At 42.3% G+C, this 27665-nt stretch overlaps 2 protein-coding genes across 10 annotated transcripts in view; one reads left to right on the top strand and one right to left on the bottom strand.

Annotated features, from left to right (window-relative positions):
* Positions 1-1644: 1644 nt before the first annotated feature.
* Positions 1645-19538, bottom strand: mapk8a (mitogen-activated protein kinase 8a). Of its 4 annotated transcripts, none has more exons than XM_015944273.3 (12): positions 19274-19538; positions 14846-15012; positions 14621-14750; positions 14408-14466; positions 14184-14322; positions 10050-10215; positions 9724-9795; positions 7623-7805; positions 7412-7536; positions 7226-7289; positions 4886-4963; positions 1645-2307 (listed from the first exon to the last, which is right to left on the bottom strand). In XM_015944273.3, the coding sequence occupies exons 1-12, from the start codon at positions 19307-19309 to the stop codon at positions 2120-2122; spliced, it is 1407 nt and encodes a 468-aa protein (XP_015799759.1). In that variant the 5' UTR covers positions 19310-19538; the 3' UTR covers positions 1645-2119. The 4 variants fall into 4 exon arrangements, with proteins under 4 accessions (XP_015799759.1, XP_015799760.1, XP_015799758.1 ...); XM_015944274.3 differs by lacking the exon at positions 19274-19538 and adding an exon at positions 16588-16803; XM_015944272.3 differs by lacking the exon at positions 19274-19538 and adding an exon at positions 15277-16507 and having other exon boundaries at positions 1645-2312.
* Positions 19263-27665, top strand: part of ptpn20 (protein tyrosine phosphatase non-receptor type 20) — a 38571-nt gene continuing 30168 nt past the window's right edge. For 3 of the 6 annotated variants that reach the window (XR_011515677.1, XM_070542426.1, XM_070542429.1), the window contains exons 1-9: positions 19263-19817; positions 21037-21184; positions 21370-21533; positions 24549-24614; positions 24703-24957; positions 25050-25125; positions 25654-25734; positions 25912-25987; positions 26124-26277. Coding sequence is in view for 5 of the 6 variants with exons in the window: in XM_070542426.1 (XP_070398527.1) it covers positions 21061-21184; positions 21370-21533; positions 24549-24614; positions 24703-24957; positions 25050-25125; positions 25654-25734; positions 25912-25987; positions 26124-26277 (996 nt within the window). In the remaining variant the exon portion in view is untranslated. The remainder of the gene's footprint in view (positions 19818-21036; positions 21185-21369; positions 21534-24548; positions 24615-24702; positions 24958-25049; positions 25126-25653; positions 25735-25911; positions 25988-26123; positions 26278-27665) is intronic. The other 3 variants (XM_054750079.2, XM_070542428.1, XM_070542427.1) reach the window with 3 other exon arrangements.

The following is a 27665-nucleotide window of genomic DNA, read 5'->3' as shown; positions in this document are numbered from 1 at the left end:
TGGCAAATGGGTCAAAATGGAACCTAGTTCCTCTATAACACAGCTAAACCAAGCTCAAATAGAACAGAAAAAGTTCAAGGTCTGAAATAAAGGCCTTTAACTAAAAGGGCTCTGGTCTTCACAAAAGGGTTTAAACTTAAAGTGACTCTTTTCTTAAAAGGGTAAAACCAACAGCAAACAGAAACAATTCTCTTTAATAGAGCCAAAAGGGTAGAACCCACAAAACCCAAAGGAAAAAAGCTCTCTTCTTAAAAGAGGGACAAACAAAAGAGCCGCACAACAGGCTTCCAGCTTTAAGAGCTCTAAAAGACAAAAGCGCACTAGCACTTGGAGCTCTAAATCCACATTAGGTAATTTTAAAAAGTCTCAAAATAATCAAAGAGGCTAAAAGAATGCTGCTAGTAACTAGAATGGCAAAATAAAACTATTAGAAAGCACAACAAGTGACTAAACCTCAATGCTGCCCGCTACGAGACGTGAGAACTGGTTGACACCCAGATAACTGTAAACCTCTCCTCACGACTCCTCCGAGAACAATGAGAGTTTAGCAATATTTAACTTTATTTTGAAAAGCCACTGGCTTCTTCCTGTCTAGCTGCGGTTTCAGTGCGCTTCTCATGAGAGACAGTCCGAAGTAGAGGCCAAAAGTCTGTGTCCCATCTTGTTGATAGTCTCCCATTTCGAGTTAATTCCTTGTCTCCCGTTTCAAGTTTAATATTTGTACAAACTGTGGATAAAGCAGGAGGCGGGACTTAAACGCAGGTCTGGGTTCCGAGAGCATGGAGCGTGCTCACGTCAAACCAGCAACACAAAACGAAAGGGCAGAGTGAGCACAGATGATCAATAACTGCATTAAAAGACGGAGAACACATAGATGAGCTGAGAAAATATCTTATTTTAAAATCTCGGAGATGATGTAACATTTCAGGAGCAAAGAAGGGGGCTTTCCCATATTTGGAGGGGGCTTTCCCATTTACAAACCAAAACGCCACTTTTAGCAGCTGGCTGGTTGATATTGGTTCAAGTGGGCACTCTTTATCTGCTTCATAGCTGTTAGCTGTAATGCTAGTGGTTAGTATTTTCTGTTTGCCAATCTTCAATAACAAAACACAAGAAGAAGAAAAAGAATAAGTTTGCTTTTTCTATTGGCATCATGACAGAGCCTGGAAGTAAAAGTAAGAGAGTAATGTCTTTGGAGGTAAAGCAAATCATTAAAACTAGAGTGAACATAGGCATGTCCTACACTTGTTTAAGGGAGCTACAAGTGGCTACAAATCATGGACTGATGGTGACCTGGCTTTGTTGCTACTGGACCTTTTTGTCCAACAATGTGGATCTTTTTACTTCATGTTTTTTTTTAATATTAGTTGACTCATGTTAGCGTTAGCTCGTTGTTAGCGCTAGCTACAGCAGGCTTGTTTATGGCAGTTGTTATTCCACTTTCAATCAGTAGGGTAGAGGAGCAGGAAACTGTTACTTTAAGAGGATAGTTTAATGATATATTATCAGACAGATGTTAATAATATGACACAAATGTCCTAAAAAAGTACTTAGTTAAGGATGTTATTTTAAAAAATGGCTTTTGAAAAGAAAAAGCCTCAACTGAATGTTGCTACCGCAAAAAAGAAAACAAATCACACAATATTTGAAAAAGAATTATATTAATATATCATTACATTAAAGGCTGCTTTCTACAGGAAAAAATAGTAACACTTCAAAATAAAATTCTAGTTAGTAGATGAAAGATGCTATTATCTACTGATGGACATGATTGGTAAACATTCATTCAAAAGTCTAAAAAATTGACATAATGATCAAAAATATACCTTGCATGGTATTTCATTCATAGTATTTAACTCTGTAGCTGTTGCTAAAAATGATAAAATACACTCAAATCCTTTCCTTTCATTAGATACATCACAGTTTCACGTCAAAACATCCTCCGATTCTTTGCAGCAAAAATACAGTAATTATGATACAATTTCAAAACACAATAATTTACAGGAGAATTAAAAACAAACTGTACATTTAAATTGCAGCTCAACAAACTAAGATGAGTTCCAGTAGCTTAGATGGTTTCCCCACCAAGCACACTAGTGAGGAATGGTTGTTTTTTTAGTTATCTGCAGCAGGCCAGAGCACCAAGAGAGGTGTGGCTGTCCAAACTGCTGTCTGTTTCAGAGCCCAGAGCGGGGTCGCTGCTGGGGTCAGTGGGCTCCGTTGACATGGATGACACGTCGTTCGCTGAAGATGAGGATGAAGAGGTGGAGGACGTGTGCTGGGGAGGGCTGTCGATCACTGCTGCACCTGTGCTGAGGAAAAAACAGGTCAACGTATAGGTTTCACTGAAATCTTAGATACAAACGGGGATGGACACATGCACGGTGATGAACCGGGTCATCAGCAAAAACTGTATTAGATGCCTGCAAAAAGGTCATCTACAAAAACTGTAAAAGTGCATTGTTCTATTCAGAGTTCTTGGATTCCTGCCAGCTCCTACAAAAATCCAAAGACTTGCAAGCTATGAGATTTCATAGAATTCTGAAGAGATGACGAAAGAGACAGAGAGGATGGGTTCCCTTTAAAATTTGTTTCAATTTAAAAGTCATTCCTTAGTGCAGCCATTTCCAACCTTTTTTTTCCTTTGAGGGCCCTCTTGCCCACAGATCCCCCAACTTCTCCTGTTTTTTCGTTGATTACGTTTTATTTGTTTGTTTGTGTAGTGTCATGATCCACCAGCACCGCCTGCCGGACCGGACCCGGAACTTCAAGGTCGTTTTGTTAGATGGCCCTGGGAACGTTACATTTGAGTACCCCTGTTTATGAGTTTTGAATTAGCTGTTTCTGTATTTAACATTTTGTAAATATAATATTAACAAATACAATATTGGTAACCTCACAACCTCAGCACATGTAAAGTTGTGTGGACCCCCTGGGATCGTGTGGGGGTTCCCTTAAGGGGTCAAGGACCCCGATTGGGAAACACTTCCTTAAGGGATACAGATATTGCCGAGTTTGAATCCAGAGTTTAGACGTAAGAACAAACGTTTTTGTTGAATCTTGACATTTTTTCAGCAGATTCTCAGAGGGTCTGCTATTAGTACGGCACTCAAAGTATGTACTGTAACTGACCATCAGCTATTACCATTTGGCATATGTTGATTAGCTGGGATCTTTCACCTTTTTGGGTTGGGTACAGAAAAAACTACCAAGAATGTTAAAATTGAGGAAATAAATCCACTTACAACTGTAATAAAGCGTTAATTATTTTTTTATCCTGGACCTCACTTTATTGTACATGTCTAGAATGAAGACAATCACCAAAAATATGCAGTCTGCAATAATGAAATACTGTAACAACAAAAAATAACTGCAAACCTCAGCTCAACTGTAAAGTAATGCTTGACTAAGCTGGGACAAATTGAACTGACGTGACAAAATCCTCCACCTTCCGGCACAGCTGTGTGCGTTTTGGTAGCAGAGTTAACACAACATGTCAAGGAAACGGAAAGTAAAAATGATTACATCCCCATCACCTAATTGTAAAAATATTTTTTCATACTAATTGATGAATTACAAAAGGCAACACGAGGAACATGTTGTGCATAGTGAATTTAGATTTTTTTTAAATACTTGAAATCCTTTTCATTATTTTAATCATTTCTTTTTAAATCTTTACCTCTTTTTGGGTGGTAAATGGAAAAAAATTCAGTGCTTTGGTTGGATGTAATCCATCCATCCATCCTTCCCAAGGAGTTCCCTGGCCAGGTGAGAGACGTAGTCCCTCCAGCGTGTCCTGGGTATTCCTTTAGGCTCCTCCCGGTTGGACGTGCCCGGAAAACCTCACCAGGGAGGCGTCCAGGAGCCATCCTGACCAGATGCACGAGCCACCCCAACTGACTCATCTCAATGTGGAGGAGCAGCAGCTCTACTCTCAGCCCCTCCCAAATGACAGAGCTTCTCACCCTATCTCTAAGGGAGAGCCCAGCCACCCTGCAGGGAAAACTCATTTCGGCTGTTGTAACTGCAATCTTGTTCTTTTAGCCACTACCCAAAGCTCGTGACCATAGGTGAGGGTAGGAACGTGGAGACCGATAAATTGAGAGCTTCGCCTTCTGACTCAGCTCTCTCTTCACCACGGCAGACCAGTACAACGACCGCATCTCTGCAGATGCAGCACCAATCCGCCTATCGATCTCACGCTCCAGTTTTCCCTCACTTGTGAACAAGACCCCAAGACACTTAAACTCCTCCACTTGGGGCAGGACGTCATCCCTGACCCAGAGAAGGCATTCTACCTGGTTGTAACACCGTGTTAAAGGACTCTACAAATAAAGTGGTATGGTATGGCAAATTATCATTAATGAATGATGTTCTTCACAACACCTTTTTAAGACTATGAAAGCTTTATTATCAAGAGAGTTCTGTGTGAACAGTTAAAATAAGGTAAAATCATTTATAGTCAAAAGAGTTTGATCAGTTTAAGAGCAGAGTTGCTATAAGCAAGCTTACCGGGGATACGTTCAACCAACTGCTCTTATAGCTGAGAGTTTAAGTTTGACCTGTGTATTGTATTAATACAATTGAAAGAATGTTTGTTGTGTTTATTGGAAAACATCAGGACTTTGCCTTAATGTCAACGTTTAATTTTAAAATAACATAATTTGCTCCTATTGGAATATTTGTATAAAGTTAAAATCCTAATCTCCACATAAATTTTTTGAGAGTGAGAGTCAATTCTTTACAAACTAAAAACAATAAGTTTACTTTAAGGATTTGATTCCTACTTAGCATACGCTCATGACAAATGAAAAAAGCGTAATTGATTTCCTGCAATTGACCCTTTTCACCTTCTAAACTAACCAATGTTACAAAGATAACTCACCTAGAGGAGACGGCTGGCCCCTAATCACTCCGTTCTTTGCTCGTTCCTCCCATTCACTCACTTCTTTATAGATTAGCTCTGGAAAGAACAAAAAACAAAAGGTCAAGCAAGGCTAAGGACACAGACAACTCCTTGATGAAGGTATTACCGAGTGCCAGATATATTTTCTGTTTGGCTGAGATGGATTGCATAGTGTACAGTCCAAACAGCGTCACGTTTCTAATTTAGACCGGCTGTGCTGGTGTGACCCTTCTAAAAATGAGTGGGGGTCATTTTCACCTGGCTGGAGTTAGGATGAGCTCATCAAGCTGGACGGCTGAAAGTAATATTTACTCACAGTCACAGGTCTCTTTCAGTGGAAAACACAAATTCCAGTCACTTACCTTATCCTACACAGAGTTGGTTTCATTTCTAGATGAATTTGGTTGTTTTTATTGGTTTCTTAAGCTATGTTTTAGCTTCCATGCTTCTATTTCATTATTTAAACAAGTGAAAAAAGAGAAAATCCAACCATCAATTAATATTGTTAACGGGCTGGGATTTTATCGGAGTTTAAACTAAAAAGTTTTATGATCAATTAGCACTTAAGAGACCTATTATGACCTTATTTAAAGGTATAATAGTTTTGGTCTATAAAAACATGTTTATGAAGTTCTTTACATTAAGTCGCTCTCACATCCCTGTGATCTCAGTAGTTTATTTTGAACATTTTCAGTATTTTTCAGAATGTTGCTAGCCACACCCACCCACCACCACCCATGATGCTATTACTTGACAAGTTCCAATATCTGGGAAGGGCTCAGACTAGAGCTGCTGCTTCTCCAGCAGCAGCTCTTTCTTGCATGTGAGAGGTGGTTCTGTGCAAATTTTTCATTTGTGACATCACAAACTGGTACTTTTTGAAACAGCTCGTTTTAAGCACATGATTTCTAAAACCAAACACCTACAGAAAATGGATGGATGCAGATTAGTGGCAGTAGAGACCCATTGTAATTCATTGTACCTAGGGATGGGTACCGAATTCGGTACTTTTTAAGGTACCGACCAAATTCCACAGTACTGACCGAGCACCGATTCACTTCATTTGAAACTGTGCCTCGTTTCGGTACCCGTCCTTCACAACGAGAACTTGCCTAGACAGCTGCGCATGCGCAAGAGCGTTATGTCATCGGTCGCTGCGAGTTGTAAACAGAGCAGCATGGGTAGAAAGAATGCAGGCTAAAGCTTGGGTCCACTTCACTAAATGTGATGGGTAACTGGGTGATGATGAAACCAGCGACAACGATCTAAGTGAGACATCCTCATCTTAATCTGCTCTGGTAGGTAAATAAAATGTAAGATAACATTAGCTTGAAATGTTAGCTTCCATTTCACTAATGGTGCGTTCGCTTTCTCCTCGGAACTCTGAAATTCCGACTAGAAGAACATGAACGCGCACTAAAGTTTGGCTTCACTTTACTAAATGCGACGGGTGATTGGGTGAAGACGAAACCAGTGACAACAATCTAAGTGTGAGGCATCATCGTTTTAATCTGCTCCAGCAGCTAAATAAACTGTTTAAGATAACATTAGCTTAATATGTTAGCTTCCATTGCCACCGTTATCAGCTAATGGTGCGTTCACTTTCTCCTCGGAAATTCTAACTTCCCAGTGGGAAAAATCAAATGAAAAAAGATGGCAAAAGGAATGAAGATACACAGTAAATTTAGTTCACAGTAAAGATGTTTGCTTCAGTTTAATTATCAGCTTATAAAACTACAAGGGTGATGTTAAAATGCAAATAGTTGTATGTTATTTATCGTGATATTTATCAAATATGGTTATAAATTGAGAAAAATATATATCTAATTATAAAAGAGAATTAAAATATTAAACACTCAAAAGTATCGAAAATTGGTACCGTTAAGTACCGGTATCGGTTCGTAGGTACCGGGAATTAGTACCGGATCGATTCAAATGTCAAAGGTACTCATCCCTACTTGTACCTCAAAAGTTTGCAAAAGGTGAGTTTATGTTGCTTTTAAAGTATTATATTCAGTTAATTAAGGCCTTTTGTGTATGCCGCTTTTAGTTCAGTGGTAAATCTGTTATAACTGCACATAAAATGAAAACTACAATTTCATTAAGATTAGTCCAGTGGGTCATGAGATAATTTGCTAACAGACAGGGTTGACCCTGGGTTATCTGGCTTTTTTAGTCTATAAACATTCTATTAAATCTCAAATTTCTCTAGCTGAAGTTATTTTTTTCTTTTTTGACATTGAGGATTAGTAATTAACATTTAAACCAATAATAACAGATTGATGGGCGAGAGTGGTGAAGATGAGCATGCTGTCTAACCTTTCCACTCCTCCACTGTATGCTCTCTCTCATCCAGCTGTTTGTCTAGGGTCTTTGGAGGAGGCTGAGAAAACAAAAAGACTTGAATGAACCCTGGAATTGCAAAATTTAGATCAATGTAAGAGTAATGTAAAAAGACTACTGAGCATGATGCTTTCCAGGATTCAGCACAAGCAATCTACTTACTGCTTCCACTTCAGCTGGATCATACCAGACATTAATGTAAGGGTGCTGCAGGGCTTCATCTACAGAGATACGCTTGGATGCATCAATGACCAACATCTTAGATAAAAGATCTCTGGCTTGGCTCGCTAAGAGAAAACACAAGCAGAAAATGTCCAGCATTATTAATCCTAACAACAGACATGATAAATAAAGGCTCAGGTTTATTAGATACCTTTCAGTTTGTTGTGATCGGAGTCAGCAGGGAAGAGAGCGTCTGGGAAGAGTTTCTCAAAGCTGTAGCCGGCGTACCGAGGCCTGTTCTCCACATATGTTCTCACCGACTGATTCAGCTTCATTAGAAAGTCCTGAGATGGAGTGCCTAGCTGCTCAATTACCTTGTTCCACTGATCGATGTCTGAGAGGGAAACGTTGAGGAGAAAAAGGGCCTTGCACAAACACACACAGACACACACACATATGTAACTCCATACACACAAACACATGTATATATATATCATCCACTGCAGATTTCCCAAACGGCTTGTGTTCAGAGAAATAACTTCCAAAGGACTAATGAGCAAATGGTTCGCCTGTCTACAGTGAACAACATAGTAATTATTTTTAACTCTAACAGAAGAATACCACTTTAAAATATCCTCTAAATCATTTAAAGGCTTGATAATGAACAAAAGTTGTGAGTGCATTTTAATCCTTTAATTTTTAGAAATAGAAAAGCACAATTTTCTTTCTACTTTGCTGTTATCACATCTTCTAGTTTCACATAATTTTGAAATTCACTTAAAGGTGCAATATGTAGAAATTAAATAAATGACATCCTGTGGTAAGATTTATTTACTGCAGTCACTCACAGTGAGTTGATAAGTAGATAAATACATTCTCATATCTGGTGCTAGCACCCTTGGGTGTTTTGCAGTAGGGAGCACTTTCTACACTTATTACGGTAATATGACTCTAGCATAGAGGAAGTGTTGTTTTTACCATCTGGCTGTTAACTTTCTGTTGTTGCTTTGAACAACTCATTAAAGAAAGTTTAATGCCACCATTGTTCACTTTAAACACACATTTCACTGTAATATCTAGTTCTTGGTAATTGATAAATAGCTAGCGATATTTTTAGAGCTGGCTATGTGCTTCTAATTCACTGTTTGCATTGTTAGCCTCTTAGAGTTAGAGTAAAACAAAAATATACCGTGGCTTTTTGGTACAAGAAATAACTTTTGGGTTGCTCTTGTTACTGTTTTCAGGTCTTTAAACAACTCTGGGTTTTTATTTATTTATTTATTTATTGCCAGCCATAGTTGAATTACAAATGCAGGCACTGGATCATTAGCTCCCAGGAGACACAGCAATCACTGATGGTAAACAAGCTACGTCCCTCCTTCCTTTATTTTGAAAGAAGAAAATGACAGCCCCTGCATCCAGCTGAGAACGACAAATGTTTCAGTTTAACCTCCCTTCCAGTTTGATTAAGACATTAGGCTGTTTGAGATTATTTCTTTGTAGAATTTGTACTTTTTTGTTTTACATATTGCACCTTAAAATGTTATAGATATTCTTATAAAGAATTTTAAATATAAAATATGTGCTGCCTTAACGAGTGAATTTCCCCACTGTGGAATTAATAAAGTCTATTTTATTCTATTCTAACAGTTTTGTATTTTTGCCTTATTTTTCATTGTCCAATCTTTATCCATAATTTAATTTACTATATACAGAAACACTGAAAATTCAAAATGGCTTTTGGATACAATCATTCGACAAAAACCATCGTTAATCTCAACAACTATTGCATTGTTTATCATTTAATCTTGCTTGAATTTTTCTCAGGTGGTTGCAGGAGGGCAAGCATGGAGAATGTGACGGGGTGGGGCAGCAGAACGTCTCAGGGTGATGGTAGATTTCCTCTTTATGAAAAAAGATGACATGCTGATCAATGAGGGGAAGGATACGATCAGTGCCAGGGAACAAAACACTTCCCCTGATCATCTCAGCCACTATGCAGCCCACTGACCACACATCCACTTGAGTTGGACGTTACAAGACAGAGGGGTGGACATGCAAAAAAAGGTGAAAAGAGAGATGGGGAGAGAAAAGAGTAAAAACAGATGAACACAAACAGAATGAAAAAAGGTGTGATAATGAAAGTGAAGCTCATGCAGTGGCTTGCATTAGGGAGACAGACTAATGAGTGGAAATTGCTTTCCCATGCATCCTGGAATCAAAATATGCTGAAAAGCCTCCGAAAATTTTGACAGATTCACCAAAACCTTTTAATGGTTAACAGAGGACGCATTTCAGAGACAGAAGGATACAGTCCCGTCCTGGGAAGAGGATTTTATGACGAACCATTTCTGCCAGAATGCAGCCCACAGACCAAATGTCCACTATTGAAGTGGAACGCAATAAAAAGACAACCAGTAAAGTAACAGGAATGCAAAACAGCAGGTTAGTTACACGTGAGAGGCTTATTAGTGAGCATTTACTGTTATAAACAACTAGAAACGGAGACATGCAGCTATCGGAATGTTTAAGAGATTAATCTTTAGCTGCTTGAATACAAATATTAAAATATATGATTAATAATCAGATTTTTTTAAGTACAGCGTAATGCGATAGATGTATAAGGATGATCACTCACCGTTGGCTTGGTAGCCCATTCCCAGGATCACTTCTGGAGCTCTGTAGTAACGTGTAACCACATATGGTGTCATCAGGAGGCCTGTGGCAGCCGTTCGAGCCAACCCAAAGTCCAAAATCTTTAGTGTACAGTCAGACTTGACAACTATATTACTGGGTTTGAGGTCCTATAGAAACGGGATTAAGACAACAAATTTTATTTCCTTTGGTAAAAAGGAGGAAATGCCTTTGACATTCAATTAAAAAAAACAGTCAATGAAAAATGTCACATATAGCAGGACTATAGTAAAATATAAATCATGATGCAACATAATCTGGGGAAGTTCTAGACCAAGAGTATTCAATTCCAGGGCTGCGAGGCTCCCCAGCCACTTGGGCCAGCTCCTCCGGGGGAATCCCAAAGCAGTCCCTGGCCAGGTGAGAGACATAGTCCCTCCACCGTGTTCTGGGTCTACCTTTAGGTCTCCTCCCGGTTGGACGTGCCCGGAAAACCTCACCAGAGAGCCGTCCAGGAGGCATCCTGACCAGATGCCCGAGCCACCTCAACTGGCTCCTCTCCATGTGGAGGAGCAGCGGGTCTACTCCGAGCCCCTCCCGAATGACTAAGCTTCTCACCCTATCTCAAAGGGAGAGCCCAGCCACTCTTCGGAGAAAACTCATTTCGGCCGCTTGTATCCGTGATCTCGTTCTTTCGGTCACTACCCAAAATTCAGGACCATAGGTGAGGGTAGGAACGTAGATCGACCGGTAAATCGAGAGCTTCGCCTTCTGACTCAGCTCTCTCTTCACCACGATAGACCGGTACAACGCCGTTATCACTGCAGATGCAGCACCTATCCGCCTATCGATCTCACGCTCCAGTTTTCCCTCACTTGTGAACAAGACCCCGAGATACTTAAAACTCCTCCACTTGAGGCAGGACCTCATCCCTGACCCGGAGAAGGCATTCTACCCTTTTCCGAATCAAGACCATGGTCTCAGATTGAGAGGAGCTGATTCTCATCCCAGCTGCTTCACACTCGGCTGCGAACCGCTCCAGCGAAAGCTGAAGATGACATTCTGATGAAGCCAACAGGACCACATCATCTGCAAAAAGCAGAGTCCTGATCCTCAGGCCACCAAAACAGATGCCCTCCACACCTTGGCTGCACCTAGAAATCCTGTCTATAAAGGTTATTAACAGAATCGGTGACAAAGGGCAGCCTTAGCGGAGTCCAACTCTCACTGGGAATGAGCCCGACTTACTGCCAGCAATGCGGACCAAGCTCTGACACCGGTCATACAGGGACCTAACAGTCCGTGTCAGAGGGCCTGGTACCCCATACTCCCGGAGTACCCCCCACAGGGCCCCCCGAGGGACGCGGTCAAACGCCTTCTCCAAATCCACAAAACACATGTAGACTGGTTGGGCAAATTCCCGCGCACCCTCCAGGATCCCCCTAAGGGTATACAGCTGGTCCAGTGTTCCACGGCCAGGACGAAAACCACATTGCTCCTCCTGAATCTGAGGTTCAACAATCCGATGGACCCTCCTCTCCAGAACCCCTGAATAGACCTTACCAGGAAGGCTCAGGAGTGTGATCCCCCTGTAGTTGGAACACACACTGTGGTCCCCCTTTTTAAATAAGGGGACCACCACCCCGGTCTGCAAGTCCAGTGGGACTGCCCTCGATGTCCATGTGATATTGCAGAGCTGTGTCAGCCAACACAGCCCCACAACATCCAGAGACTTAAGGAACTCTGGGCGGATCTCATCTACCCCTGGAGCCTTGCCACAGCAGAGCTTTTTAACCACCTCAGTGACCTCAGCACCAGAGATTTGAGAGGCCAACCCAAAGTCCCCAGACTGTTTCCTCACTGGAAGACGTGTTGGTGGAATTGAGGAGGTCTTCGAAGTCTACTGCCCACCGATCCACAATGTCCTGAGTAGAGGTCAGCAGCACACCGTCCCCACTATAGATAGTGTTGGTAGTGCACTGCCCCCCCCCCCCCCCCCCCCGAGGCGTCGGATAGTGGACCAGAATCTCCTCGAAGCCATACGAAAGTCTTGCTCCATGGTCTCACCAAACTCCTCCCATGCCCGGGTTTTTGCCTTGGCGACCACCCGAGCCGCATTCCGCTTGGACTGCCGGTACCCGTCAGCTGCCTCTGGAGTCCCACAGGCCAAAAAGACCTGATAGGACTCTTTCTTCAGCTTGACAGCATCCCTAACCGCCAGTGTCCACCAGCGGGTTCGGGGGTTGCCACCACAACAGGCACCGACAATCCTGCGACCACAGCTCCGGTCGGCTGCCTCAACAATGGAGGCGCGGAACAGGGTCCATTCAGACTCAATGTCCCCCGCCTCCCCCGGAACATTTTGGAAGTTCTGTCGGAGGTAGGAATTGAAGCTCCTTCTGATAGGAGACTGTCAAACGTTCCCAGCAGACCCTCGCGATACGTTTGGGCCTGCCTGGTCTGACCGGCATCCTCTCCCACCATCTGAGCCAACTCACCACCAGGTAGTGGTCAGTTCACAGCTCTGCCCCTCTCTTCACCTGAGTGTCCAAGATATGCGGCCGCAGGTCAGATGAAACAACAACAAAGTCGATCATCGATATATATATATTTATATATACATATATACATATACATCCAGAGGTGCAGAGGAGATCGTATTTGTCGGTTATGGACTTCTGTGGAATGACTTGCCGCTTGGGGCCGCAGTAGCTCAGGAGGTAGAGTGGGTTATCCTGTAATTGGAAGGTTTGATCCCGGATCTGACCAGAAAATGCTGCTTTTGTGTCCTTGGGCAAGACACTTAACCCGCCTTGCTTGCTGGTGGTGGTCGGAGGGATCGATGGCGCAAGTGCTTGGCAACCTCACCTCTGTCAGTGCACACCAGGGCAGCTTTGGCTAAGTCGTGGCTCATTACCACCAGTGTATGAATGTCTGAGTGAGTTGCGAAGCGCCTTGGGGGGTTGGAGAACCCTAACAAGGTTCTATACAAATACATAGTTTTACCATTTTACCATTTGCCATGTCACTATCGCTGCAGGTTTTTAACTCGCCTGAATAGTCACTTTTATTGTTTAGCTTTTATGTAATTTTATTTTTTTAGACTTTTTTATTTGGCTTATTTATTAGTTCTTTTATGTCTTTACAGTATGTTTAAGTTCAGCATGTTGGGCTCCTGCAAAGACAATGGAGAGCGCTATACAAGTATGATTGATTGATTGATTGATTGATTGATTGATTGATTGAATCTATCTAGGGGTTAAAATAAAAGTTTCCTTAAGCCTTGAAAGTGCGGAACCATAAATAGTATCACACAGTAGAGTCAACATAATAAACCTGAAAACAGTAAAAATGTACAATAAAAGAAACAATAAGTAAATGCAATGAAATATGTTACATTCAGATATTTACTGCATGAAAAGATAAAGAATATTAATGCGTTTCAAATCTCGACTTTAAACTTGCGGCAGTAGGTGCCTGCCTGGTCAAAGGCAAAGAATTCTGGTTGAACCAATAAAAGAAAACGTATGATGTCTCAGAGATTTTAGTTACCGAAGGAACAATTAGTAGATTTTGGTCAGCTGACCGAAACAAAGCTAAGTTGGGCCATAGTCATTTAACATGTCGTTCAAATACATGGTAGTCCCGTTGTTCAAGAAGTTTGATTTTAAAGCTAATTCTTTAGCAGACTGGAAGCCAGTAAACTGTGCTAAAAATGGGGTAAGAAGTAAACAAGAATCACATCTGATTTTAAGATGGAATAGGATTGTTTTCTTTTTAACTGTGAGACATATTTTGACCTTGGAGGAGGATGACATCAACACTTTAGTCCTTGATCCTCATGTGGAAACGATATCTTCACATGCCTGAGTCAATTTGGAGGTTAGCAGTCTGCATCAGCTGATGTCAGCTTCACAAAAGCTGCAGGAAACTCAGTAGTTTGCTCAAGGGCGTTTTACAAACAACACACCATCTGAGTTCAGGTTTCACGTGTCACTAATGTGCAAAAATCCTTAAACCCCTAACATCGTGCCAGCTGACTCTTTACCCTCACACTTCAGTGTCGCAGCAAGGCTTCACACTTCTCGATATTGGAGCGTGACATTAAGAGAGTGTTTTCCTGGCAGCTGCAGCTCACCCTGTGAATGATCCCAGCAGAGTGGAGGTGTTTGATACCACACAGCATCTGATAGAGCAGGTAGGACAACCGCTCATGGTCCAGCTCCATTTGAATGACCTGGCACAAGTTAGCATCCATCAGCTCCATCACCAAGTATCTGATGGAACAGAGACGATGCTTAGTTCTGACGACACATAAGACAAATCTATTTGTTACAGCGCAAACTGTTACTATTTACTTACACATCTTGGAACTCTTCAAAAGATTTTTGTGGAGTAAAAACGTTAAGAAGGCCAATGATCTGCAGAAAAACAAAAGTGAATGAATCAAACTTAGTAATTGTGGTTCCTAAAATGAATTTGAGCTGAAAATGAAGCAAAATTTTACACATCTAAGTCTAAATAATACGGCTCCCATTTGTGAAATGCAATGCAACTGAATAGTTGCACACTTACATTTTTGTGATTGACACATTTCATTAGGACTAGCTCTCTGAACGCCCTCTTGGCATGGGTCTGGTTCTGAAACGGCCGACTCAGCTTCTTGATGGCAACATTTCGTTCAAGGATTTGATCATATGCAGAGCTAAAGAGCAAATATCGAGAAATAGTTTGGTGAAAAGAAAATGATTCAACACCTCTGATTCATTTCACTTTCCTCAAACAAGCCTGGCAACTCACCAGACGATCCCCTGTGCTCCAGAGCCAATGGGTCTTAGGTTCTGGTATCGCTTCAGTACCGTGAATGTTGAATCCCCAACATCAAGGCTGTAGAACTCTCTTTCTCTCTTGTTTTTATTCATGGCAAATTCTTCGATTGCTGCTTTCTGTGCATCCAGAAATGTTCTCTGTGAAGTAGGAGCATTTAGATCCTTTAAAGGGCCAGGCCTAAATCACAAAAAATGCTAAAACGGACAACAAATGTGGGAAATAAAGGCAGACTCGTTTGCACAACCTAGAAAACAGATTAGGACAGAAAAGGACAGTGCTGCATTTCACACTTGAGCACTGCAGGTTCCTGTCTCAGCAACTCTGCGAACACACGAGTGGAAGATTGGATGTCATCCTTCGATGGCAGAACAGAACAGCAGGCAGAGTGTGGGTCTACACACCATCATATGAAACACAACTCCAGGAGTGATGCTGTGCGACGCAGGAAAACCAAGCTCGGTGATAATTCCTCGGAGTTTGGATACAAGCCCAGGCTCCGCTCTACAAACACGGACACCGGTTTGTGCCACCTCAGATTTAAAAAGCAGAGGAGAAACGGGTTTCTTTAGCTCCTTTCCCCATAAACAGGACGACTCTCTATTAGACTGCGCTTCCGACACAGAGTCCATATGAGGGGAAATGATCACCGGAACGGAGTGAGTCAGCTCCCCTTCTGCTCCGCCGACGTCACAAAGACGCCCATCCACCTCCTTCGCAGCATCAAAACAGATTTCTTTTTCATGTCACAGTTATGGACATCTGAGTTATGGTGATTATGTACATATTTACTGGTTATAAATAAAATAAAAATGCAGTTGAAGCAAATATTGTGGATTTCTTTCCTGAGCAACATCATGTTCTGATATGAATAGGTCTGCTGTAAAATCACCTGACTACATGAACAAATTCCTCCAAAATCAATTACACACCTTTTGATAACAGTTTAGTACCAGCTGCAGAAAAAATGGAGAGCAATTAAAAAATTTGCTCTTCTTTAATTGCGTTGTTAAAATAATTACTAAGATCAGGGTATTAGACACAAATCCACAAATGAATAATACAGATATATAAGTACATCAGCTCATTAAAGGCATAAACTAAGAAAAATGCATCATATTCTATATAATTCCAATGTTTAAGACTGTTTCCTCTTATAGGCACGCACCAATTTTGTTCCATGATGTTTCCCATTAGATTCATCCCAGCTCCTAATAAAAAGGGAGGAAATCATCTCCAAGGAAAATGTTCCCATTAGAGACTGAAGCCCATTATTGTGTGTGTGTGTGTGTGTGTGTGTGTGTGTGCGTGTGTGCGTGTGTGTGTGTGTGTGTGTGTGTGTGTGTGTGTGTGTGTGTGTGTGTGTGTTAACCTTGACCACACGACCTCTCCGTCGTGGCTGCAGGTGACTGAATAACTGAATGAACTCCATCAGAGAGCAGCCCTGCACGCTGCGTGCAGCCGGATGGAACCGGACCGGAACAAGAGGACGTTTTCCCTATCGGTACCCGCCCCGGTGTGAGTTCGCGGGCAAGATCTGAGAATCTGGTGAGCGGTGCTGTCGGTTCCCGCATCCGGACACCGCGCGTTACAATAAAACGTCTGGTCGGTGTTAAGTGCGGTGAAGCATGCACCCTAAGACTCCCACCACCACCCTCCCCCACGGCCAAACAATGAGCCAGACGCAGATGCAAAGGTGTGAAATCTCATCTTACCTCTGACATTAAACCGACCACCGATCGATCCTCTCAGCGGTCCCGTTGGCGGTGAAACGTTCCGGAGCGGCCGGGCGCTTGTTTAGGCTGCCGCTGGAGGATGATTTATCCCGTTATGCGGCTTAAAAATATGTGACCTCACCAGATTCATTGCCTACGTCTCCATCTGGCAGCTACTGACAGGCCGGGACGCGCAGTGCGCACGGGGCATGCGTCCCAGGCAGGGACACACCCACCTCCGCCTCCCTGCATCCTTCTTTCCTCCATTCCTTCCGCCTATCACTCAAATGAACGCAATGTTTTGGTCTGCTTCCGTCTTTGAATTCACGAATTACCTAATACCACGCACTCTGTTTCACGTTTTCTATTTATAATTAAATGATGTCATGCAGTTATGGCAACGACAATTAGGGATGGGTGCTGCTCAAATGACGGATGGGTTAATAATGTGTTTTAGAAGAGAAACAAAAACCCACTGAAAATGTATCCATATGGCCTTGTGAAAGCATAAAGTAGGACATGCAAACTTAAGAGTAGAATAGAAAAGAATAGAATAGAACTGAACTGAATAGAATCGAATAGAAATCCCTTTATTGTCCCTCAGAGGGGAATTTTTGGTGTCTCAGCAACAGCTATCAGATTTACAACAGAAGCAAAGAAGAATAAAACAATAAATTAAAAAATAAAAGGCAGTACAACAAAAACAGAGAAAAATGTAAAATAGTCTAGACCATATAGACTTCATCACATTTAATGTGTTAACGTCTATGGAATCTTCAATGTATTTTAGGACAGATATGAGATTTATTAAGTTTTGTTTATCTTTCTTCTAAATTAAAGCAGTTTCTATTCCTTCAGGTTTCCTGAGAATCCCCAAACTGTTTTCTATATCCCTTGTATTATTTTAAATTATTTTTTTCTAGTACCTGCTGACAGATTATTTGCAGAGGAAGCTTAAGTTTTAATAGAAACAAATCTGCAGTAGATGGACATATCTGAAAATGTGCTTCGTTTGCTTGGTTGGTTGGTTGGTTGGTCGGTTGGTTGGTTTATTAGTTGATTGGTTGGTCGATTTGTCAGTCGGTTAGTTAGTTGTTTGGTTGGTCGATTTGTCAGTCGGTTAGTTGGTTGTTTGGTTGTTTGGTTGATTGGTTGGTTTATTGGTTGGTTGGTTGGTTGTTTGGTTGATTGGTTGGTTAATTTGTTGGTCGGTCGATTGGTCGGTCGGTTGGTGTGTTTTTTGGTTGATTGGTTGGCTGATTGGTCAGTCGGTTAGTTGGTTGGTTGGTTGGTTGGTTGATTGGTCGGTTGGTTGGTTGGTTGGTTGGTCGGTTGGTTGTTGGGTTGGTTGGTTGTTGGGTTGGTTGGTTGTTGGGTTGATTGGTCGTTTGGTTGGTTGATTGGTTGGTTGGTTGGTCGGTCGGTTGGTTGGTCGGTAGGTTGGTTGGTTGATTGGTTGGTCGGTTAGTTGGTTGTTTTGACGTTTTCAATAGAAAACAGTTAAAAGCTCATCTGAATGACCCTAACCCTAAAATGACATCTGAATGGTGAGATCATGAGATCACACTGCAGTGGTTCCCCATGTTTTTGTCTCCTGACACACAGAACAACAGCAGACTCACAGCGCAAAATTTGGCTGGTTGAAATCAATAAATGAACAAGAACATAAACACAAACTGCTTCAGCTGTACTGTAGACTTATTGCAAAAATTCTTTACATGTAACATCAGTTGCAATGAAAATATTCTTACATGATTTGTTTCAGTTTTATGAAAACATTTGAAAACCACAACAGGCTGAGGGCCAGACCACAACTTTGGGAACCACTGATCTACTGAATGACAAGTTGTCTGGCGACTCTAAAATGCTCTTTTATAATCATTAAACAGTGTTATTGTCAGTTTTTTTTAACTTCTACTAAATTAATGGAAACAAATTGTATTTTACCATAAAATGCCTCAATAATAACTTTAAAAACCTAACTGTTAAGCAACAAAACCATCAATATTTCTTGTATAAACGTTTGCACAGAGACCTAAATCTATCTGATCATGTCATACCACTTTAGCACATTTAAAATGCTACGTCAGAGCTGACCAAAGTGCAGCACAGACAGGTCCATTTAAAGACGAAATAAGACAGAAACACCAATAAAAGCTAAGTTATCATGTTTAATGTAGAAACAAATATATTATTTATTGTCATTGGCAGTAACGCAGTTCTTATTAAAGCCATTTTTGAACATTGGTATGTTTCCAAAGTATAAAAAATATACAGTTTTGCATGATTACGTTTAAATGTGTTGCCTTCTTTAAGTGTTCCTGTCCCCATTAGCTGGTGTGCGGTGAGGACAAGTAGTAGATAACGTGAGAGCACCACCTATAGCTAATGCATCAGTCCTATACGCTACAACAGCGCGCGCACCGTGCCATGCTCTGCGCATGTGACTGGAAAACAGTGCCAAGAATTCGGTTAACTTAACGTGGAGCATCGCCGTCTTTTTTTTTTTTCTCTCTGCTGTTTTGTTTATTTATTTTTTGTTATTTCCCGTCCCTGCGCAGGTCCTCCGGGGCCTGCGCCTGCAGAGAGAGTAGCTGAGCGCAGAGAGGACTGGGGGGGGACGCGGCATGCACAAACGTCCCAACACCGACTTCCGCCGCAAAACAAAGCTACTACTGCTTCTTACCCCCTGTTCGAAGAGAGCCCGCAGTGTGATGATCATTGTTGTGGAGCAGCCCTCCAGCAGCAGCAGCAGCCTCCTGTCCACCGAGCCCGTTTGTCCTTCCCAGGCTCCTCTTTAGCAGCAGCAGCACCTACCCGGAGGATCCACCGCACCTTGGGGCGTCAGACGGATTTACTTAAATCGGTGTCGCTGATCTCATGCCACCCGCTGTTGGAGGCTCTGGCCGGCCGCTGTCAAACCTCCATGATAATCCAATCAAGCGTTTAAAGGCGACAATCTAAGAATAGCGGCAATTGCTGCATAGGAAAAAAGAAAAGTTTGACCTCCTCAGCTTGCTGCTCGGATGGGGTAACTAACAGATCAAAAGATCCAGGCACCATGAGCAGTTCGTGTCATTGGTGAATCACCTGCCAGGAGCCTTCACTGCGAGGACACCACAGCAGCATTGCGATGATCACAGGGATTACTCTGGATCTGTGGTGGGAGCGCTGAAGATAAGAAGCTGCGAAGGATCGGACCCGCGGACACAGGTTACATATGCTGCCAGGTATGGTGTGTTTTATCAGTTTGATCAATAACAAGGTTTTTATGCTGGGTATTTATGTGCTGGGGAATGAGAGAAGATGTGGGCCTGTGCTCTGCTCAGACCTGAATATTATACTAAATGTTTAAAATGATATCAGGGCCTGTTTTAGCCCTAAAAAGCTTTGTTTCTGATACATAAACTAAAACACGTTACAGCAGTTTTGCAACATGAGGACTGATTGATCTTGTTGTCAGAAAGAAGAAGAGGTCTATTCTGAGGAGGTGTGCTGTCCTAATTTAGCCAAAGTCCATCTACGCTCTCCTGTCTGCCTCTATTTTGTTTAATCTTAGTGATCATAGATGTCTAAAGTCATGGCATCTCAATGTTGGTCTAAAAACAGTGAACATGTTGTTTGAGCATATTTTCTAAACCTTATAGGCATTAGAGGTGTGTTTTTGAGTCATAATTTGTTTATGCAGTATCATCATTTGATTTTGGGAACTAAATACACACTTTTTTAATCAACACATTTCTGAAATACATTCTGCAGCACTTTCACCTTCCAGATTTCTGTTTTTCATACATGTTACATTTGCAGGAAGTCGTAGTCTAGCTCTACACAGACCACTTTAAGGAGCTCCTGAAGTTTCTCTCTGGCCTGCGTGGGTGGAAGCACTTGGCACGTTTCCGACTTTCTCCTCGATTGCTCTCATGTCATAACAAATGGCACCTTAGGCTACAATATTTTAGATTCGCCCTCAGTTCAGAAGCTCTGAGAACATTGCGGCTGGTTAGGGATACGGGCGTTTGTGTTATTTTTTTCACACATGTAATATTGTAAGAGCCTTGGATGAGTTCAGTTTAAGAGAGGGATTTATTCAGGACCAAAGTAATTGGTTTTTTTTTTTTGTCAGGAGGAACAAGTCTGTTCTATATTATGGTTCTGGAAGGTTTAGATCACCACAAAGACACAAAATAACCTTTACTTTTCCTCATATTAGTGTTGATTAAACTAATATTTGCAGGAACTGCTGCCATACATTTATGGAAAACTAGATTTTTTATTATTTTAAAAAAAAATCTCATTTGTATTAATTGCATCAGAACATATTGTAGCTGAAACATTCATTCCTGCTATGCTTTTCAACAGGACACTCACATTTAGTGGTAGCATTAAACAAAAACTCTGATTTGTGCCCGTGTGTGTCTGGTGTGTTGTGTTGTCGTTCTGCGTTCCCAGGTGTGTGTGTGGAATGTGGGCAGAATGAGCAGCACATTTGTCACATTAGCTGAAGTCTTGGAGGCTCGAGGGGGACCTCTTCTGGAGGAGGAGATCTGGTCCCTGCTGCTGGGCACCGCAGAGTGTTTAATGGATGTCTCTTATAAGGGTAAAGCATTTCTGATACACACACCCTTCCCCCATCCTCTCACTGCTGACTCACACACTGTCTTAATGCTTTGACACGTTCACAATGTTTCTGATTTCCTTTTGCACAGTTTCACTCAGACAGGCTTTTTTTCTGTGCACCATCATCGTGCATGTTTAATTTGATGGATTTATTGGCTTTTTCAGGTCACAACACTATGTGCAACATCATAAGCCCCACCTCCTTGCTGCTGTCAGCCACTGGTACCTTAGCGTTTAAGAACTGCGGCCTATCAGATGAGGTGTCTGCCTATGCTGCTCCAGAGATGCTGCAGGACCGTGGCGGCTCAACCAAACCTGCCACAGATAGGGTTAGTGCTCCAGTCCTTATACCTCAAATACAGTCAGTGATGGGCTTTTAAAGACACTATTTTAGGTCAAATAGGGTTTTTTTTTTGTTTTATTCTGTTTTGTTTTTTAAATCAGGACCTTTAAACCACACATACAGCTGAACTGATTACCAGGTCAGTGCTGTTATAAACTGATGAGTGTTTTTTGTTTTGCTTTTTCCTGTGAGTGCAAAATCTCAGGATGTCAAAAAGTGAAGGTCAACAAAAGTGTAAAGTCGCCATCTAGTGGTTAAAATAGTGAAACTCCTCTTTAAAGATTTTTCAACAACCTTGTCCATTAGAATTAGAAATTAAATACAAAGGAAGATGGTTTGAGAGAGAATTAAGGGAAGCTGTTTATGTCAAATGGGGCAGACAGAGAAGGAGGCCTCAGGTTTTACCTTTCCAGCTCCTATAATGCAGCTTTACATCTAATTCCAAAACAGTTTCAGTCTAGGTCACACCCTCCTGCATCCTGTTACTCATTAAGTAACAACAGACTGGTACAGTTTATAACTTGGCCCTCCCATATTCCAGTCAGAATTGACCAATCACCTCGGATGAGAAGCAAAACATCTTCACGAATCCAAAAAATGTGTCCAGGTGCCTTGAATGAAAATAAAATGATAAAAAAGTATGAGCACAAAGAAGTTACCGCAAAGAGATAACAACAATAACATTATAGGTGAAGCACAATTAAAAAGGTAAACGTTGCTTGAGCTTCTTGCAATCTACAACCCAGTGAATTAGACATGTTCTCACATCTGGAAACACTTCGGAGTCCCTCCCTCCACAGAGTCCATACAAGTATTATGTCCACAGCTAATATTTCACGGTGGAAATCAAACATTATGTTCACTAAACATCAGGAATGACAGACGAGGCTCCTTTTACCCATAAATGCAGCAGTTTACTGAGCTAATGCATTTTTACAGTTCCCTGCTCTGTCCACATGTGGGCTTGTTCAAACATTTTTTGGATTTATTGGTAATTACCTGACTGGTTAAAGTCCATAAATTGTTTTTTCTCTGGGATGCATGAAGGTCAAACCCACAGAAATACAAACTTGGCTCATAAAAGTCAGTGAAAAGTCTTTTCCCACGTTTAATGTTCTACTGGTGTTTATGTGAAGGACTGAAGGACAAACGTGGTAAAACATTCAGCTTTATCATGTCCCATGCAAATATTTGGGTTTTCACACTTTTTTTTTGAAAATGTTAAAAATGCACAAAACTACACTCTAAAAACAAATTGTTGAATTTACTCTACATTTGATTTTGGCACCTTAACCCGGGTTTCCACGGGAGCCGTCAGCAGCACGTTACTGCAGCAGCACGTCTTGCTCGCGTAAGCTGCTGCTTGGCCCTTCCCACGAGACGCGAAGCAGCAGGGGAGCAGCTGTCACCGACCGAGCACGAAGTCACACGAGTGACTTCGTCAGTAAACACAACAACAAGCAGGAGAAAACAACAACATGGTTTGTGTTTTATGTTCTGTCCGTTTTATAATCGCCAATACGGACCGGAAAAACAAAGGAGACCGCTAGCTAGGTGATAACTTCTCACGGGGACGCACATTTAGTAACCTTTTTTAAAAGTAAAGCAACCGGAAAGCAGTACGTTCTTTATTCTGAAAATCTCGGTAGCTTCTCTCCATTTCCGCGTCCGATTTCCTGTCTTTCCTTCCCCAAAAATGTCGAACTTGACCCGTTTCAGAGGCGTCGCACGTAGAAAATAGAACCGGTGCGTAAAGGCCGCGACATGCTGCTCCTGAGACGCGGCCGACTCGCGCTGCTGACGGCTCCAGTGGAAAAGGTTCTGTTGACCACAGCGGTTCCTATCAGCAGCTATGACGTGCTGCTGCAGTAACGTGCTGCTGCAGTAACGTGCTGCTGACGGCTCCTGTGGAAAGCCGGGGTCAGACGTAACCTGGAATATCTGGTGTACATCGTTCACCAATATTCTTAGGAAGTCCTTAAGCAAAAAATAAATAAATAAAAATACAAAAATAAAACTGGTAATTTGCCACATATCTACTTTGAAGCCACACTTGTGAGTTCTGGATTGGGCCCTCCCAAAAAAAAAAGAGCCGACGATGTCTAACGGCAGACGCGGAGCAGCTTGAAGAATAACTCACAGAAAACTCTAAAATGTTTTATTCACTCGTGCATGGAAGAGTATAAAAATACACTGCAAATGTTTTATTCGTGGACGGAAATGATAGGAAACGTGGGTTTAGAGGTGGGGAACCCATGAATAGGTGAAGGAGAATGAGAGACAAAATTGTCCATGTTAAAACGTCTCTGAAATACAAAAAACACAATTTAAGCACAAGAGTAAATGCACTATCGTGTACCGGATACATGACAGGATAACCCAGAAAAACAATACGCCCTCTGTTGTCCTGGCAGGGAATCGTTTTGCAGCACTCCCCAGGTGACGGAGAAGTCCAAAGGCAAAACGTTTCCATCATTGCGTGTGCGTCTCTCCCTCGTGGAGCTGATGTAGAAGCATAAACAAGGCTTTAATCTAACAGCTAAAATGTCTCCCCAGCCTTCATGAGTGTCTACAGGACCGGTTCATCGCTAAATAAAGCAAATCAACTGTGTTTGTGATCTAAAACATGCAGGAAACGTGCTGGAACTGCAGTGCCAGGCATGTCAGCTTCGCATTACTAAGACTAAAGTAGAAAATAACAAGAACTGGATCGGTACTCTGAAGTTGCAAGTGCAATATTCTGGCCACAGTGGGTTGTGGGGGTCTGAGTGACATTTCATCAGCCCTGTAAAGGATCATTTTAACACATACTGACTTAAGAAAATGATTTAAAAATATGAAAAAGTTGCATAGTTTCCCTTTCATTCAGAATATATTTAGTAATTGTTATATTGGAAAAAGATTTAAAGTCACACCACATCCATTTCAATGCAAATGGTTTACTTTCAGAATTTGTCTTGCTGAAGCTTTTTGCCTTTAATATATCCATTTTGTGACGCAGATGCTGGTGTATTCTCTGGGAATGACTCTCTACTGGTCAGTTGATTTTCATCTACCTCCGAATCAGGTGGGAGGCCTCTGAGACTAGACCATAGAGGCGCTTTCAGGCTCTCTGGGCTGATCCTCTTATAATTCTTCTGCTCTCTCCTTGTCAGCCAGTCCAGTTGAGTGACCATCTCAACAGCCTTCTCCTCAGCATGTGTGAGGACCTGGCCCACCGCAGGCTAAATCTCACCTCCATCCTGGAAGCCTGCGAGTCTCAGCACAAAACCTCCAACCTGTTGGCCCCCACCAAAGTCATTAAACAGCTTGTGGAGGAGGTTTTCTATGAATCAGTGAGTCGTAGATATCTACCGACAGTTTGTTCCACCCTGTTGGCATTAGAGCTTCTCTGCAGACCATGTTATACAGTATGTGTCCAAAATTTAAAAATTGCATCAGTGCATTGATTAAAAAAAGGCTGATAATATTTACCAAACGAGACAAATTCTCTGTTTTTCAGATGGACCACGGTTCTCTGCCTGACAGGAACATCCCTTTGAGTGGCAGGAGCCAGATCGTCAGGGAGAGACTTCACAGTGAGCATGATTTTCAGAATTCCCATGAAGGATTTTCTACTAAAAGTACAAGTAAATCTAAATTGTTGAATGAAAAAGGAGAAATCTGAGTTACCGCCTGTGTTGGCCAAGATAAATCAGAAGTCTTGAGAGCTATGTTGCATAGAGGAAATGAGAATCAACCACTTCTGTGACCCTGAGATGTTTGACAGCATTGAAATAAACCTAAAGAAAAACATTATTGCCTAAGAAATATTCCCTATTCACACAAATTTATCTGACCTCTAAATTATTCTCATCTACATAGTTCAAGAAAGTAGTTTCAATCATTTTTCTTTAGACTCAAGACTTCATAGAGGTCAACGGGATTAAATTCTTAACCTAAAGCAACCCAGGGATTAGGCTGCAGTGAGAGCCAATAATCAGATACAGAGAGTGGAGGATGCTCCAGGCTAAACCCGTCCAAACATCTCAGAGTCTTAGAGGAGCACAGAGACTGACGGAAATCAAACATTTCCTGTCATCTTTCATCTCCTGCCTGACTGACAGGAAAGAGAGGGCCACTTTCAGACTTCAGTGAAGGAAGTGCTGAGGGGAGAAGGTACTCAACGGACTCTGATTCAAAGTCAGGTACGAACAGGACAAAAGAGAAGCCTCAAGATGCCTGGAAATGCTTGACCTATTTTCTGAAATAAAGTTTAGCTTCTGTTTGCTCCCATATGTGGATGTAATTCTTTAAATGCATGCAGAATTATCATATTTGTGTCTGCAGCTGTAACAAAAGTTGTATGTTTTATGTTGTTGTAGGTAGTTTACCTCAGAGACCTTGGAGACAAAGACCACGAAGTTCTCCCATACTCTTGTACCAGTCCTCTTTAGACAGGCATGTATTATGTCCACAATATCAGTTTTAATAAATCCATACTGACTTTAAAAGGATGCAACATTGTCACACGGTCTGATTCTTACCCTAAAAACTATCTCGTAATCTCTTTGCTTGCGTGTCCCTCTCTGGTCAGATCTCCACGAAGAGCGCCTCGCAGGGACAGCAACTGCAGCTGGCTCGGCAGGAGCCCTCACCATGATTATTCCCCCAAGACTTCGGGCAGATCTCACAGTCCTTCCATCACGTTTAGTGAGTCCTCGCTCAGCCTGAGCCAAAGAAAGGCAAAGGTGAGATCAGGAACAGTTCAGTGTGTATTCTGTGTCACAAACTAACCTGTAGAACCAAATATGTAGGTTTGAAATAGGAAAAATAGCCTTTTATCATTGCAAAGTTGGGCTTGTGTATCAGTGGCCCTCCAAGGGGTGAACAGAGGGGGGCCAAGTCCCCCCCCCCCCCCCCCCCCCCCCGAAAAATTGCTGACCACCCCACTGGTCCCCCCAGAGAAGACCTCCTCCACACCAGCCATACAATCATCTCCTTTATTCAAGACATACATGTAAATGAACGTGTAATAGTAATTTATGCAGCTCTAACTATGACAGAAGCTGAGGCAAATCAAGCATTCTTCATCAAAGGGCTTGTTCGTAGACTGAGAATCCCGGTTGGAGGATAGTTTGGAAGGTCAGAGTCCTCTTCCATTGGTCAGGATGGTTTCAGTCTCATGTTGATGAGTACCTTGAAGTCCAGGTCCAGAGTGCAATAATAGAGTTCGGGATGTGAGAGCGCACAGTTCAACTTCTCAATAGGAAGACATCAGGGTCCTTCCGTGGCGTGTTGAGGTGGATGTCCAATTGTCAGGGAGCTGATCTTGTCCCCGAAAAGTCCTTCTGATCCTTTGACCGTGAAACCAGGTTGGAGATTGGATGCAGGTGATTGAAGCTGTTATCCTTTTCCAGTGTCTCTTCTTCACTGTGTCCTGTCGTAGTTGAGTGCAGGGGGTCTTCAGCCGAGGTGGGTGCAGGTTGCGTTGTCGTGTAGGTGTGTGGTCAGGGAGGAGCCCCAATCCGTCGTTTCAGTTCCAGTTCTAATAGCCCCTCAGATGCTGCTGTCCCAGTCGTTCCATCGGGTGCTGAGAGGCGGCCCAAGTGCAGGGCCATGGACGTGCACCAACATCAGAATGTGGTGAGCCCAGCAAGCTTGAAGAAGATCTTTATCTTTTATCTTTATCTTTATCTTTATCTTTATCTTTATCTTTATCTCTATCTCTATCTCTATCTTTATCTTTATCTTCACCGGGGTTGAGACGTGGGACCCTAGAGGTAACCCACCCCTTTGCTGCCGGACTTCATTGCCGCTCTAGTAGCGGTCAGTTGACATTGATGAGCTTGCAGTGGGATAGATGAATCCAAGATGGCCTCTCAGCAATCTTCACAGCAGTAGGAGTGGTGAGGAGTACTTCAAATGGACCTTCTCACCTCTGGCTGCCCCAATTGTCTTGTTTCAGCACCTTCATCAGAACCCAATTTCCTGGTTTCACGACCTGTGGGCGAAAAAGCACAAGAAAATTCTGGGAGATCACTGTTGAACCGTCACCTTATCGTGGTGGAGGAGTTTGAGTGCCCTAATGATCCTAGGAGCTATGTTGTCTGGGGCACTTTGTGCCCCTGGTAAAGTC

This window comes from Nothobranchius furzeri, chromosome 12 (assembly GCF_043380555.1).
Source record: "Nothobranchius furzeri strain GRZ-AD chromosome 12, NfurGRZ-RIMD1, whole genome shotgun sequence".
Lineage (NCBI taxonomy): Eukaryota > Metazoa > Chordata > Actinopteri > Cyprinodontiformes > Nothobranchiidae > Nothobranchius > Nothobranchius furzeri.
Note: the sequence above shows the minus strand (reverse complement) of the source record. Positions and strands in the feature narration are given on the sequence as shown.

Coding starts and splice junctions, on each gene's coding strand:
- mapk8a (XM_015944271.3), bottom strand. CDS start 15,504: ATGGACTCTGTGTCGGAAGCGCAGTCTAATAGAGAGTCGTCCTGTTTA. Junction 14,467..14,620: donor AATGTGTCAATCACAAAAAT/GTAAGTGTGCAA, acceptor GTTTTTCTGCAG/ATCATTGGCCTTCTTAACGT. Junction 7,537..7,622: donor CGATCACAACAAACTGAAAG/GTATCTAATAAA, acceptor GTTTTCTCTTAG/CGAGCCAAGCCAGAGATCTT.